Below are 15,967 nucleotides of genomic sequence, written 5' to 3'. Positions count from 1 at the left end.
GGTGCATTTTATAGAAATTTGTATTGACCGGCAGGATTAAGCAATCCTTGAGGAACCTTACCCAAAACAGTAAAAATACACTGACAAACACTGTATATTTTCCCAAAGATCTTAGTAAACCATTCCTCCAAAATATTTCATAGGCAATAGAAAAAATTCACATTTTACTATGTCTATGTTGGATTATTAAATGTTCCGCGTTATCCAAATAATATTTTTGATTTGGTAGATACATAATAATTATAATGTAAAATCCCTTTAAAAGGACCTGTCATATGCCATATACAGTATTTGGAAATATTTTGCTTGGTTTCTATTTTAAAAAAATGTTATATATATTAATTTCAGGCCATCCAATAATTCAGAGTATTCGGTTATCATGCTAATGCTTATTTAAAGGGGATCTGTCACTTGCCTTTAATATGTTTTTTTCTTACCTGGTGTAAATGCTGCTTTTCTCCTGAATCCGGCGATGTTTTTCTTTTGTTCCTGCGTCTCTCCATTCCAGAAATATGGACCCCTCTTTCCTGCCTAGAAGTCTAGTCTTTTTAGTGGGCATGGTCTTCAGCTCTTCTATGTGGGTATAACAAGATCTACAGTATATGCAAAGAAGAGGAGGCCATATCTCAGGAACAGAGAGGCGCAGGAACAAAAGAAAAACATCGCTGGATTCAGGAGAACAGCGGCATTTACACCAAATAGAATAAATTACATATTTATGGCAAGTGACAGGTTCTCTTAAATTGGGTATCGGCGGATTATCTAATATTCTGGATTATTAGATGGTCTGAAATTGATACAAGCACTTTTTAAGAGGCCAAATAATCTTGTACAAACGGGACCTATGAGATTCCAATTTTCCAATATTCTGAATCATCGAATGGTCCTAGAAAATTCCACACAAGAAAAGTCCACACAGTGAAGTATAGAGAAACTAGAGGAAGGGAAATATTAACCCAAAATCTACTACTATTACAAAGTAATAATCAACAATCTTCAAATAACAGAATCCCGATTTTCCCATTACTGAGGTAGGAGAAGACAGCTGGTGCTCATAAAGATCTATGGAGGAGAAGGAGCTAGAAAATCTGCCTGCCTGTGGCTCCTCCCTTCTTCACTCTCCATAGAACTTCACAAGCACCAACTGTCATCTCCTCATCTCAGTAATGGGAATATCTGTCTTCACTGAATACAGAGTTTACAGAAGGAAATGTCAGTCCTGAAAGAAAAAAAAAACATCTATTCATTTTTCATACAAATGTTCTTATTTTCACATGTAGTACTAGAATGGCCTACTTGCTTAGCCACGATATAGGTGCAGAGGACGCATCGTTGGGTTCTGTGCCAGCTGGGTGTTGTGGGTTGGTTGTCCTCCAAATGGTACTAAAATGACTTTTAGGGCCCAGTTTCATTTAATTACAAGGCATATACCACGACAAGGGAGACTGATCATTTTTGGTGCCAGAGACGGGACACTGATAGGAATGCGACACATCCTTGCAGTCTCTAACAAGCCCTGTCACAAGGGCCATGAAAGGTTTATCCAAACACTAAAAAATCTCCAAAACAACAAAAGTAATCAGAAAGAATGAAATCTCCAACAGATTTTCAGCAGGAGACATGATATGGTGGATGCTGGATGGTGAGATCATCGCTGCTCTGCGATTGTAATTAGTTGGACATCCGCAGGCCGAGGCCTTTGCTTTTCTTTGCTGACCTGCGCCCTAGTTGGGACACAATCAGGCCCAATATAATGATTCATATCCTTTTGTTGACCGATGAGCTAATAGTTTCGTCAGCGTACAGAGGAACTTTGCAAAGATTTTCTGCTTTCTTAAAGGGGATCTTCAATTTTTGTTTTTGATTGGCCCTGTAATGCTAATGTAAAAAATAAAACAAATTCACAAATAGCCTTCGTTAAAAATATCCTATTGTTTTGTGTATGACGCTCCTATGTAGACCTGTGTGTCTCTATGGCAACAGACTACAAACAAAACCTGTGTGTAGTCTGGTCCTGAAGTCATGTGATAATCTGCTCTTTGAGCTCTCATCTTCTGTTTCTGGTTAGGAAAAAGAGGGGGCGTGACTTTGGCATCAGTAGTTACAAAAGAATAATCCATTGTCAACTCACCTAGTTTTACAGGGAAATCTCTTTGCAGCTTACTGACCGAGAAGGCAATTAGCAAGCGACAGGCTCTGCACTATACAAGAAGGACAGGTAGAGAGCGACAGACCCCTCACTACTCATGGAGGGCAGGTAGAGAGTGACAAACCCCACTCTACACATGGAGGGCAGGGAGAGAGTGACAGACCCCACACTACACATGGAGGGCAGGTAGAGAGCGACAGACCCCACGCTACACATGGAGGGCAGGTAGAGAGCGACAGACCCCACACTACACATGGAGGGCAGGTAGAGAGCGACAGACCCCACACTACACATGGAGGGCAGGTAGAGAGCGACAGACCCCACGCTACACATGGAGGGCAGGTAAAAAGGACAGACCCCACACTACACATGGAGGACAGGAAGAGAATGACAGACCCCACACTACATATGGAGGACAGGGAGAGAGTGACAGACCCCACACTACAGATGGAGGGCAGGTAGCGAGTGACAGACCCCACACTACACATGGAGGGCAGGTAGAGAGCGACAGACCCCACACTACACATGGAGGGCAGGTAGAGAGCGACAGACCCCACGCTACACATGGAGGGCAGGTAAAAAGGACAGACCCCACACTACACATGGAGGACAGGAAGAGAATGACAGACCCCACACTACATATGGAGGACAGAGAGAGAGTGACAGACCCCACACTACAGATGGAGGGCAGGTAGAGAGTGACAGACCCCACACTACACATGGAGGGCAGGTAGAGAGTGACAGACCCCACACTACACATGGAGGGCAGGTAGAGAGCGACAGACCCCCCACTACACATGGAGGGCAGGTAGAGAGTGACTGACCCCACACTACACATGGAGGGCAGGTAGAGAGCGACAGACCCCACACTACACATGGAGGGCAGGTAAAAAGGACAGACCCCACTCTACACATGGAGGACAGGAAGAGAGTGACAGACCCCACACTACACATGGAGGACAGGTAGAGAGTGACAGACCCCACACTATTCATGGAGGGCAGGTAGAGAGCGACAGACCCCACACTACACATGGAGGGCAGGTAAAAAGGACAGACCCCACTCTACACATGGAGGACAGGGAGAGAGTGACAGACCCCACACTACACATGGAGGACAGGTAGAGAGTGACAGACCCCACACTATTCATGGAGGGCAGGTAGAGAGTGACAGACCCCACACTACTCATGGAGGGCAGGTAGAGAGTGACAGACCCCACTCTACACATGGAGGGCATGTAGGGAGTGACAGACTCCACACTACACATAGAGGGCAGGTAGAGAGTGACAGACCCCACACTACACATGGAGGACAGGTAGAGAGGACAGACCCCACACTACACATGGAGGGCAGGTAGAGAGGACAGACCCCACACTACACATGGAGGGCAGGTAGAGATGACAGACCCCACACTACACATGGAGGGCAGGTAGAGATGACAGACCCAACACTACTCATGGAGGGCAGGTAGAGAGTGACAGGCCCCACACTATACATGGAGGGCAGGGAGAGAGTGACTGTCACGCGGGTACTGGGTAGACTACAGCTGATTACCCGGGCCCCTGCAATATCCCTCAGACTAGGGAAAACCCTGTCTGTCCCTCTCCCAGAATTTACACTGATGGTGTGCTTGTCTGGGCCGCCAGGCCTGACCCTGACTCCTGTTTCAGTCCTATGCTGAAACCTCCACCTTCCACCCAGTGATAAGACCACACACCAACTCCTACAGAAAGAACAGACAGGGAAAACTAAAAACGCACCACGCCGCAGACACACAGGAAAACACTATAATGTGCACAGGGCAAAACAAATACAAATATAGGACGGAGAAATATGACAAAGGATAATACACCACCAGATACGATATTTCTTCTCCTAGAACACCACTCCAGACCGAGATCACCAGGCACAAGGCACAAGCTATAATCGGCGATGCCCAAAGTCCCGAATAACTAAAGGCCATGGGCGTGACCCAGCCTCCAACCCGATTACCAGCTAGATTAACCCCGGACAACCTGGATAAAGTCTAGCCGGCGCCACTGAGCGTATAGAGGACGAATGTGGAATTACCGCTGTCTGTCGGACGACCTAGTGTGAATAGTGTCCGACATGACAGTGACAGACCGCGCACTACAGATGGAGGACAGGGAGAGATGACAGACCCCATACTACACATGGAGGACAGGGAGAGATGACAGACCCCACACTACACATGGAGGACAGGGAGAGAGGACATTCCCCACACTATATATGGAGGACAGGTAGAGAGTGACAGACCCCACACTACACATGGAGGGCATGTAGAGATGACAGACCCCACACTACAGATGGAGGGCATGTAGAGATGACAGACCCCACACTACAGATGGAGGGCATGTAGAGATGACAGACCCCACACTACAGATGGAGGACAGGGAGAGATGACAGACCCCACACTATATATGGAGGACAGGTAGAGAGTGACAGACCCCACATTACACATGGAGGGCAGGTAGAGAGTAACTGACCCTACACTACACATGGAGGACAGGGAGAGAGTGACAGATCCCACACTACACATGGAGAACAGGGAGAGAGTAACAGACCCCACACTACACATGGAAAGCAGAGAGACAGTAACCGACCACACTACTCATGGAGGGCAGGGAGAGAGTAACCAAGCTCACACTACTCATGGAGGACACGTAGAGATGACAAGCTCTGTACTTTACATGGAGGAAGGGAGAACGAAACAGACCATACACTACACATGAAGGGCAGGCAGAGAGTAACTGACCACACTACATATGGAGGGCAGGTAGAGAGCAACTGACTCCACACTATACATGGAGGTCAAGGAAAGATGACAGACCCCACACTACACATGGAGGACAGGTAGAAAGTGACAGACTCCAAACTACACATGGAGGACTGCAGAGAGTAACTGACCCCACACTGCACATGGAGGGCAGGCAGAGAGTAACCAACCCCACACTACACATGGAGGGCAGGGAGAGAGTAACCGACCCCACACTACTCATGTAGGGCAGGCAGAGAGTAAAAGACCCCACACTACTTATGTAGGGCAGGGAGAGAGTAAACTGACAACACACTACACATGGAGGGGGCAAGGAGAGATGACAGATCCCACACTACACATTGAGTACCCGTAGAAAGTAACAGACCCCACAATACAGATGGAGTACAAGGACAGATTAACAGACCCCCACACTACACATGGAGGGCAGGCAGAGAGTAACCGACCCCACACTACACATGGAGGGCAGGCAGAGAGTAACCGACCCCACACTACACATAGAGGACAGGTAGAGAGTGACAGACCCTAGCCTACACATGGAGGGCAGGGAGAGAGTGACAGACCCCACTCTACACATGGAGTGTAGGTAGCAAGTAACAGACCCCACACTACACATGGAGGGCAGGGAGAGAGTAACAGACCCCACACTACACATGGAGGGCAGGGAGAGAGTGACAGACCCCACACTGCACATGGAGGACAGGGAGAGAGCGACAGATCTGGTCTTGAGTCTGCATACCTACTAGCCTTTCCATAAAAAAAAAATAATGAACATTTAATCTCCATCCTCAGTCCACTCACAAAACACCCAGCAATGCCAACTTTTGGGAGGGGTGTACATAAACCTTGCCCAGTGGGATATCATGAAGATCCTGGCCCCTGTAGAAAGTCTCTATCACAGGTCATTCATCGTATTGTTTTTCTCATATGATGACAATGACCTGCAGGACTAACAAGTCTTGTGTCACATTGTGCAGTCCGGTGTAATTAAAAGTCACAATGTGCAGTCCTGTGTAATTATAGAGGTCACATTGTACAACTGTAGTGTCTGATCAGTATGTCAGAGTTTTTCGGATACAGCATACGTAGGGGCTGCAGCACCACCCAGTGCCAAACACCTCTTACTGCAGCTGTAGCCAAACTACAATTCCCAGCATGCTCGAGGATCTATGCAGCTAACTTTTTTTTCCATTTTTATTACAGATGATATTTCAGCAAGATAATCCTGGGGTCTCTTTTCAGTATTTTGTCTCCTCACCCTCTGTTTCTGATAACCCCGGGCATGTCTCCCATGTCCCATCTCAGGAATACGGTAAGAGACCCCTTTCTGGAGATTCATTATTTAGGAAGCGAGCAGGGTCTCTAGTGCCACCTATTGGAAGCAGCATTCCTAGAAGTCAATATTGACCCTTTAATGAGCATTGTCACATGACTCAAAGTCCCCAAATACATGAGGCTAATACCGGCAGGGGCCTTCCAGCTCATATCTCTGAGAAAATTTTGACGCACATTCCTTTTTTTTTCTTGGAAAGATAAGCCGCCCCAGAGTAGTCTATTAGTGCCTCACTCGTAGACTCCTATGTTTGTAAGTTCGATATGTATACAATCATTCGGCCCACAGCCATCTATAGTGTTCAGGCAGCTGTTTCTGGGTTCAGTAGGTGACACTAGAGACTGTTCTCTTCCTCTGTTTCTTCATAGGGAGACAAAAATGAAGGTGTGCCAGCTAACATTCTTGACCCATGGACCTCACCATCTGGTTTCATCCAGATTCTAACTTTTACCTAACATATATTCTCTCTGTAGGATCTCTGAGGTCAGTGGCTTCTAGCGATTCCCTGCCACAGACCAGCATACGAAATCACCCTGTGGAGGAACGTCCCCGAGTGGTCCCACCGCCTCAAGCAAGGCCACCACCACCTCCAGTCCGGCCAGCTGGCACTTTGCAGCGCAACATCCGCATCCCTCCTCTTTCGGCTCCCCCTGTCCACTATTGGCCAGAGCAACCTCAGTTTTTCTGGAGACGTGTTGGAAATACGCCATGCTCGGTCACCTGTGGGAAAGGTGAGTGGTCCTGCTACACATTGAATGGAGCTGTGCCGTACAACTCCAGACATTTGGTCACTGCTGGAGCAAACAACTCATCAATGGGAATATCAAGAGTTGGGACCCCCACTGATCTATGGTTGATGACTTATCGTAAGAAGTGAACCAGTGCCACCCCATAACTGACCAGTCAACCCAACTAACAGTCGAGTTCATCTAGTTATTTTGCACTTCAAGTCCCAAGACTGTCCTGCCAAAAACTGGGCAGATAAAGCCTGGTACTTGAAGGACTAACTGGCACCTTTATGTTGGGGTTGTCTGGTAGGATGGGTGCACTGTACAGTAGTATTTTTTAGGCACATGATGGCACTTTATTTTATTAATTTCAAAGGGAACATGGAAGGAGGCCCTACACAAACTTTGCTCCTCACACTTTGACTTGATTCCTTCAGCCAGGACTTGAAGCATTTTTTTGGTCAAAATATTTTTGCTTGTGAACCCTACCATATAAATACTTGAGATCATTTGGCAGATTTTTTTTAATCTCAGTAACACTTTTTTTTTTTTTTTAGGGTTCTGGTACCCTGTCCACCAGTGCGTCTCCAGGAGTTCTTTGGATGAAGTTAATGAGGATGAATGTGACTCATCAACAAAGCCGTTCCCTCAGGAGGAGGCCTGCAACACCCAGCCCTGCCCTGCATTGTGAGTGCAGAGCTTTATATATATACCTGATAAACAATAACTGTGAGACCACCTATATCTAACATTTACCATCAGACAGCAGAGTACATACACAGAGTGCAATCTCTATAGAGGACCCAGCATTTCAAAGATGCCGTTGAATACCATGAAGAGCTTAAAGAGTAACTAAACATTCAGGGTTTTTTTTTAGAATTTTGTCTAGTGTGGGAAGTTATGAAACTTTGCAAGTCACTTTATTAGTGGACTTGTCTTCATCCCTGTAAAAAGTGCATGTAAGTGGTTTCCAAACCCCTGCTTTTCCTCAGTGTATTTGCCTGCCTTCGGGTGCATTGATATCAGGGTATACTCATTTGGAGTACAGATGCTTGCAATTAAAGAGTCAGCAATTAAGAGTCATGGGTTTACCGTGACAGAGAGGAGTCAGAAGACTACAGCATCTGATTTCTCCTACTACGGCACTGATTAGAAGCACTTCACCTTCTTATTAAATGGTGTAAATTTATTTTAGCAGTGCAGGGGTTAATCTGCTCAGTTGAGAGCTCCTGGAAGCTTTCCTGCATTAAGGCTCTCAGCTGTGCACTGTTAGCCATTCCACTCTCCTATATAATCTGGGCCCTTGCTAGCATTCATTGTCAGAAAAACTTATGCTGCATGGCTGGAGGTTGTTGGTGATTGTTATTGGAGAAGGTGTTTGGTGGATTTATCTGTGACTGTTGCTAGACTTTGTGAGTGTTATAATTCTTTTTCTTCTCCTACTTTGGTTTAACCCCATCCTCCACTTCCCGATGTATACCTCTGTTATATGTGTGAGTATATTTGTATGATTGGTATTTTCATTTTATCCCTGTTTATATTACCTTGTTAGTCTGGTTGGTGTATTATGGTATGTAACAAGGCGGCATGGGGTGGTAGTCATGGGCGAGTCCACTAGGTCACAGTCAGTGAGCACCCCGACCCCTTGCACATGAAAAGACAGTTCAAGTCCCAGCCCTGTAGTACAGTCAAATTACCTTCAGCACTCGGTTGCTCTCTACACAGGAATGGCGTTCTCCATATGCCTCACATGGCACGCTCAGGTTCCAACAGTAGAAAACTTGTTTATTAAAGATGAAATGAAGGAGATATGACTTCCTGTGCTCTCCATAACAAAGTCTAGCACATCAGCAGCAGCTGCAGCTCCCATTCGGCTCCTGAAAGCTAACAGTCCCTTGGTGGGCACTCGCACAGTCCTAGTGCCCGTTCCAGCTGCTCAGCAGTCCGTTGGCAGCACTTTCTCCCTTCCAGTGGTGTATTCTGCTCCCAGCAGGGGAGGAAATTGCTGCTTCTTCCAGGCTGCTAACCTAGCCCATTTTTGTTAACCCTTAGGGTAAGTGCACACATTCAGGAATTTTCGCGGTTTTTTTTGCAATAAAAACGCGATAAAAATGCATAAAAACGCATACATATGCATCCTATCATTTAGAATGCATGCGGCAAAAAAAACGCATCGCGGTAAAAAAAGCAGCATGTTCATTAATTTAGCGGATTTTTCGCGTTTTTCCCCACTATTTAATGCATTGGGAAAAAACGCGAAAAAAACGCATGCGGATTTCTGGCAGAAATGTCCAAATTTCTGCAAGAAATCCTGACGTGTGCACATAGCCCTTACTGTCCCTGAACTAATCATGTTCAATACAATGCAGTACAATACAGGAACATGAAATAAAGAGAACAGTCACACAGTACATATACAATAAAACAGCAGTACGTGACAGTAATAAGTTAGTACATAGCCAAACTATCAAAGCACCGCATGGGGGACACGTGCACAACATAAAGGAGAGAGGGAGCAACTGGTCCCCACCACCTCCTTACACAGTACACTACTACTCCCCTCTTCCCTGGGTGGAGGAAGGGTACAGACTGAGGGCGGATTCAGGAGTTAAGGCAAGGTACGTGGCCCTGATGTCTTCACCATCAGAAGTAATCCAAGGAGCAGGGCGCCCTAGGGTACCCCTAGCATTAGGGACAGGGAAGGAACTCCTGGTCCGGGGACACTCGACAACAGTTGTGACATTAAAGGGAACCTGTCAGCAGATTTTGCCGCTATAAGATGCAGCCACTGCCTTTCAGGGCTTATCTACAGCATTCTATAATTATAATTCTATAATAGGTTCGACCTGCAAGTGAAGAAAAATAAGTTTTATTATACTCACCCGGGGGGGATAAGTCCGGTCCGATGGGTGTCGCAGGTCCGGGTCTGGCGCCTCCTATCTTCTTGCGACGACACCCTTCTGCTTGCTTCACAGGCTCCCTGGCATCTCGCTCCTGCACAGGCGTACTTCTCTGCCCTGTTGAGTAAAGTACTGCAGGGTGCAGGCGCTGGGCCTCTCTGACCTTTCCCGGAGTACTTTCAACCGTTAAGAGAAGTATGCCTGCGAAGGAGCGCCGATGCCGGGGAGCGATGAAGAAGCAGGAGGGCGGCGGCGCAAAAAGATGGAAGGCGCCAGACCCGGACCCGACACTCATCGGACCCCTGGGTGAGTATAATATAACTTATTTTTCCTCATTTGCAGGTCGGTCTGGGGGCTTATCTACAGCATTATAGAATGCTGTAGATAAGCCCTGTAAGGTGATGGCTGCAACTTGTAGCCGCAAAATCTGCTGACAGGTTCCCTTTAAGTCTCAATAACTGGGGATAAGAAGCAACAAAGTCTTACTTTAACTCTAGGGATAAGCTGCTGCAGGAGATTGTGCTGATAAACACTCAGATGAGGAGATAAGTTCTGACCCATCACTGCCAGCATCTGTACTTCAAATGAGCATGTCAAATGAGCATTTTTACATGTATGAAGTCAAATTGCCTAATAAATTGATATACAAAGTTTCAGAACTTTCCGTGCTGGAGAAAATTGGTAAATACAAATTAAAAGTTTAGTTACTCCTTAATTTCTGCTGCAGGGGAAATTTACACTTGCTGTTAGTTTTAAATCTTTGTCACCCTCAAACAAAATCTGTATTGCCTTACATAGCTCACAGTTAGGCCAGTTTTACACTGGCATAATTCAAGAAGTTTTTAGAACAGCAGGTCCTGGTGCCGGTGCAGATGGGTTACAGTTAGAATCATGATGGCAGAAGTGGTCAAACTGGCAAATGGAGCAGTAGAATAAGGCTGCAGTCACACTATTAGTATTTGGTCCGTATTTGACATCAGTATTTGTAGCCAAAACCAGGAGTGGAACAATTAGAGGAAAAGTATAATAGAAACATATGCCCCACTTCTGCATTTATCACCCACTCCTGGTTTTGGCCTCCAAATACTGATGTAAAATACTGACCAAATACTGCTAGTGTGACGGCAGCCTAAGAGTCATTGCAACAGGTTAAGTAGAGTAGACACAGCAATAAGGAATCAGGGTAGCTGAGCTGTGTTACCAACTAATTTCATTGTAGCAGAACCGGTACCGTGATGTAGCACAGTTTACTGAATGATGAGGAATCTGTGTAGATTTTAATATGGCAAAGCTGGCACAGTGATGTAGCAGAATAGACTGAGCGATGAGAAATCTGTGTAATAGAGTCGAGTCAGCATCAGAGTTTAATAAAGCAGAGCAGACACAGTGATGTAGCAGAACTGACTCAAGGCTGAGAAACCAAAGCTGAGTCACTGTACTCTCTAAAGAGCTGATCTGCAGTTTTAGGTAGCAACTACTACATATTGAACAGAGCTTTGCCATCTAGTGTTAACATTGGAATGCCATCAGAGTTAATAATAGATGATCTGTGGGGCGGCTGGATGTTGAGACACCCACCACCGATCTTATATTGATGACCTTTCCGAAGGGGTAAATTGCATACCAGAAAATAAGAGCTGAGGTGCAATTTTCAGCAGAGGCCAGCACAGTGATGTAGCAGCGTTCTCTCAGTAGATCTGAGTCACCAGAGTTTAATTTGGCATTGGTTACAGGAATTTAATTAGAACTGAACAGACCATATATTTTAAAATATAAAATACATGAACTTGATACCTGCCAATAGGGTATGGAAAAGGTCTATTGGAAATAAGCATGGCTTGGCGATAAGGAATGATCTGAGGTTTGGTCTGACCCCAATTTTCCAAGCATGAAAGCAGACCTGATATACATTTCAGTTACTTGAGACCCATTTTACAGCCATTTTCACTCAACTTCAATGTTCATAATCGTTATCCAAGGGCTCTGCATGCCAGACAGTCTTGGTCTTTGGCAATGTGAACTGGAAGGCGCTGAACTGTCTGAGTCACCATGGAAAATGCATTGTACACTGGCAGCGTTCTAGAAAGAAATATTTCGTCCAATTTGGGTGATTTTGTTATCCAAGAACAGGATATCAAAGATTTTGTAGAAGCAAAAGAACAACTATGAGAACCATATGAAAGGTTTCTACTTTTTTCATGTTCTTCGCTTCTTCTCAGCTGGGACGTTGGTAACTGGTCAGTTTGTAGTAGGACGTGTGGCAGTGGGATACAACACCGGCAAGTCTTGTGCCGACAGATGTACGCCAACCGGACCACTATGGTTCACCCACAAAGGTGTGGCAACTTGGCCAAGCCGAATGTCACCCAGACGTGCCAACTGCGTATCTGTAGCCACTGGGAGATCCAAAGCAACTGGAGCACGGTAATGGACTGCCGAGGAAGCCGCCCGTAGAGAAGCTGGATAATTAATGAGAAGATAACTTATATTTTACCCACAGTGTTCAGTCATGTGTGGCCTTGGCCAGAGGACCCGTCATGTCCGATGTATCAGTAATCAAGGGGACATTGTTGGAGAAGGAGAATGCAGCAACCGTCTCCGCCCGAGGAACAACGAGGTGTGCGATATGGGTCCTTGCGTCCGGAGCTGGTTCCACAATGACTGGAGCTCCACAGTAAGTCTACGCTTATAACCGTGTGACCTATACAGCTATATACTCATATCCACCCCAGACCACGGCCATCAGGGCAGGACGATAACCTTTAAAAGGGGCTTTCACCATATCAGACAATGAGTGTGGACAGCTCTATAACTGCAACTTGGGTTGTCAGTCTCTGACAGTGGCATTAAAGGGGTGCATTCATAGTGTCACCCTCCGCATTGGGTCTCCACATGCTGGGCTTCATAGGAAATGTGGTATAGCAGTATACAAGCGATTACAAGTTCAAATCCCCTAGGGTGGCTAAGTTTTCAATCCAAAAAGAAAAAATGTAAAAAATCATATTCATTATCACTGCTTCTGTAAAAGTTCAATTTATGAAAATCTAAAAGTGATTTTACCCATTAAAATGTAAATGCTGTATAGAATAGAAACAGGCGAAACCCCAGAATTGATCATTTTCAGTTGCCACACTTCTGGCCAAAAATGTAATAAAAAGCTTTCAAAATGTTGTATGCACCCAAAATAGAAACAATAAAAACAGGCTCTCATACGGCTCTATAGACCAAAAATAAAATCAGGAAAAAAAGTTAATGGTCTATGAAAAATAGTGAAACCAACCAATTTTTATTAATTTTCTTGTTTTTTACAAAAAGTTTAGAACTTTTTTTTGCAAATTTAGTATCGCTGTAATTTTGCTGACCTGAAGAATCTTCTTACAAGCCATTTTTATCTCTCAACAAAGGCCGTAAAAAATAAACCCAAAAATGGGAAAGAGCCTTTGGAAAAAACATGGTTGCTTTGTATCCAGAAAGTGATTTTCTAATTTTTCATAACCTATTTGAAGTTGGATCACCTTACGTCTACTAAAGTGGGATTGAGACATTTAGTGCGTTGCTTCATTGAGTACCCGTTGAATGCTCAGTCCATCACTTTTGGATGTCCCATGTGTTATACTTCTTCTTGGGTGTCACAATTTGCAGTGTTCTTCTGAATGCGGACCTGGGATCCAGCGCCGTTCGGTCTTTTGTCTCTCGAGTTCTCCCAGTGACGACTCCCAAGATGGCTGCCCAGGAAATAAACCTTCCGACATGCGAGTGTGCAACAGTGGGCCGTGTGAGCGAACAATAAAGTGGTACACCGGACCTTGGTCTCAGGTACATAGTCCTGCTTCAGATCATTATCCCCTCCAACCCCCCAAAATTAAGGTAATTTTCACCAATGGGGTCTCATTCCTAATTTGCTACAGTGCTCTGCAGAGTGTGATGAAGGTTCGCAGAGACGTGATGTGATCTGTGTCAGTAAAATGGGCTCAGACTTTAATGTCAGCGATCCATCCGAGTGTTCCCACCTAGAGAAGCCGCCAAGCCTACAGTCATGCAATGCCGGATCTTGCGGGTCACGTTGGTTCACCACACCTTGGAGCACCGTGAGTGGGGACATTAGCACCATCATAATCTAAAATCAGTTTCATACCATTGACCTCATTCTTGATTTTTTTTCTTCATAATGCCCTCTAGTGTTCACAGTCTTGCGAAGGTGGCATACAGGTAAGGGAGGTGCGGTGCCTTGCAGCTGACAAGACCTACAGCCATCAGTGCGACTTGGATTCTAAACCTGACGAGAAGAAAGCATGTAATCCGCAGCCCTGTTCCTCTGTACTAGGTGAGGAGAGAGAGGGAACCGTCCAGCCTTGACCTGACATTACCCTTGCCGACCGCTCCAGCAGCTCAGAGGTTAATAAATCGGAAATGCTTTGCAGTGCGCACAAGTCGATGATGGCGGCTTGATCATTAGAACCCATTCCTAATCAATATAGACATTAGCTGTAGTGGCTGAGCTTAGTCTGTCCTGGCTTTATTTGATGTGCGTTGTGGAATTAACTATGTGGCACAAATATTCTCAATTTTTGCTTCCATGCCATCTCCATGTCCTCACTAACATCATCTCGAGTGGAGCATGAGAAGATCAAATACTCTTCTCTTGCTGATGTAGAAGCTTAAAAAATTTCCATAAAGTTCAAAAAGTTTCCAAATTCTTGGCACGTCAGAGTCTCTTGGTTCCATTTTCCAGGATCGCCTGCTTCTCTTCAGTATAGCGACAGAAGCCAAGAGGAACATGTCACAAAATTTCCAATTCACTGATCGGGAGGGAAAAAGAGGTAGGAGAGACATACATCTTTGAATTTCTCGCCTTTCTAAGCTATTTTATTAAATATTAGCCTACTGACAGGACATACATGCTATACAGTGTCCATGAACATACGTGTCCATTGGTGTCCTTGATCTTCAAGGGAACTTGTTACAAATGTTCCGGTTTTTAGACCTGGAGGGAAAATGACAGACAAAAAATCCACAGATGTGCTTCTCTCCTGCATCTTTTTATCTCAAGATCTTGACATTTTGTGACCTGTACTTTTGAAGATCATAGACAACCTATGGCATGTACTGTGCCTTGCAAAAGTATTCGGCCCCCTGGAACTTTTCAACCTTTTCCCACATATCATGCTTCAAACATAAAGATACCAAATGCATGTTTTGGTGAAGAATCAACAACAAGTGGAACACAATTGTGAAGTTGAATGAAATTTATTGGTTATTTTAAATTTTTGTGGAAATTCAAAAACTGAAAAGTGGGGTGTGCAATATTATTCGGCCTCTTTACTTTCAGTTCAGCAAACTCACTCCAGAAGTTCATTGTGGATCTCTGAATGATCCAATGTTGTCCTAAATGCCTAATGATGATAAATATAATCCAACTGTGTGTAATCAAGTCTCCGTATAAATGCACCTGCTCTGTGATAGTCTCAGGGTTCTGTTTGAAGCACAGAGAGCATCATGAAGACCAAGGAACAAAACAGGCAGGTCCGTGATACTGTTGTGGAGAAGTTTAAAGCCGGATTTGGATACAAAATGATTTCCAAAACTTTAAGCATCCCTTGGAGCACTGTGCAAGCGATCATATTGAAATGGAAGAAGTAACATACCACTGCAAATCTACCAAGACCCGGCCGTCCCTCTAAACTTTCATCTCAAACAAGGAGAAGACTGATCAGAGATGCAGCCAAGAGGCCCATGATCACTCTGGATGAAAGGTGCAGAGATCTATAGCTGAGGTGGGACAGTCTGTCCATAGGACAACAATCAGTCGTACACTGCACAAATCTGGCCTTTATGGAAGAGTGGCAAGAAGAAAGCCATTTCTCAAAGATATCCATAAAAAGTGTTGTTTAAAGTTTGCAACGAGCCACCTGGGAGACACACCAAACATGTGGAAGAAGGTTCTCTGGTCAGAGGAAACCAAAATCAAACTTTTTGCCAACAATGCCAAACGATATGTTTGGCGTAAAGGCAACATAGCTCATCACCCTGAACACACCATTCCCACTGTCAAACATGGTGGT

At 45.1% G+C, this 15,967-nt stretch overlaps 1 protein-coding gene across 2 annotated transcripts in view; it reads left to right on the top strand.

Moving 5' to 3' along the window:
• ADAMTSL4 (ADAMTS like 4) overlaps positions 1–15,967 on the top strand; it is a 182,186-nt gene that overhangs the window by 161,704 nt on the left and 4,515 nt on the right. The window contains exons 9-17 of one of the 2 annotated variants that reach the window (XM_077257772.1): positions 6,148–6,256; positions 6,751–7,008; positions 7,563–7,692; positions 12,125–12,329; positions 12,406–12,579; positions 13,548–13,721; positions 13,814–13,993; positions 14,085–14,114; positions 14,230–14,384. In XM_077257772.1, coding sequence (XP_077113887.1) covers positions 6,148–6,256; positions 6,751–7,008; positions 7,563–7,692; positions 12,125–12,329; positions 12,406–12,579; positions 13,548–13,721; positions 13,814–13,993; positions 14,085–14,114; positions 14,230–14,343 — 1,374 coding nt within the window. In that variant the 3' untranslated portion in view covers positions 14,344–14,384. Of the gene's footprint in view, positions 1–6,147; positions 6,257–6,750; positions 7,009–7,562; positions 7,693–12,124; positions 12,330–12,405; positions 12,580–13,547; positions 13,722–13,813; positions 13,994–14,084; positions 14,385–15,967 lie in introns of those variants that run through there. The other variant, XM_077257769.1, reaches the window with a different exon arrangement.

The sequence above is a fragment of the Ranitomeya variabilis genome, chromosome 1, assembly GCF_051348905.1.
Source record: "Ranitomeya variabilis isolate aRanVar5 chromosome 1, aRanVar5.hap1, whole genome shotgun sequence".
In the NCBI taxonomy this organism is placed as follows: domain Eukaryota; kingdom Metazoa; phylum Chordata; class Amphibia; order Anura; family Dendrobatidae; genus Ranitomeya; species Ranitomeya variabilis.
Note: the sequence above shows the minus strand (reverse complement) of the source record. Positions and strands in the feature narration are given on the sequence as shown.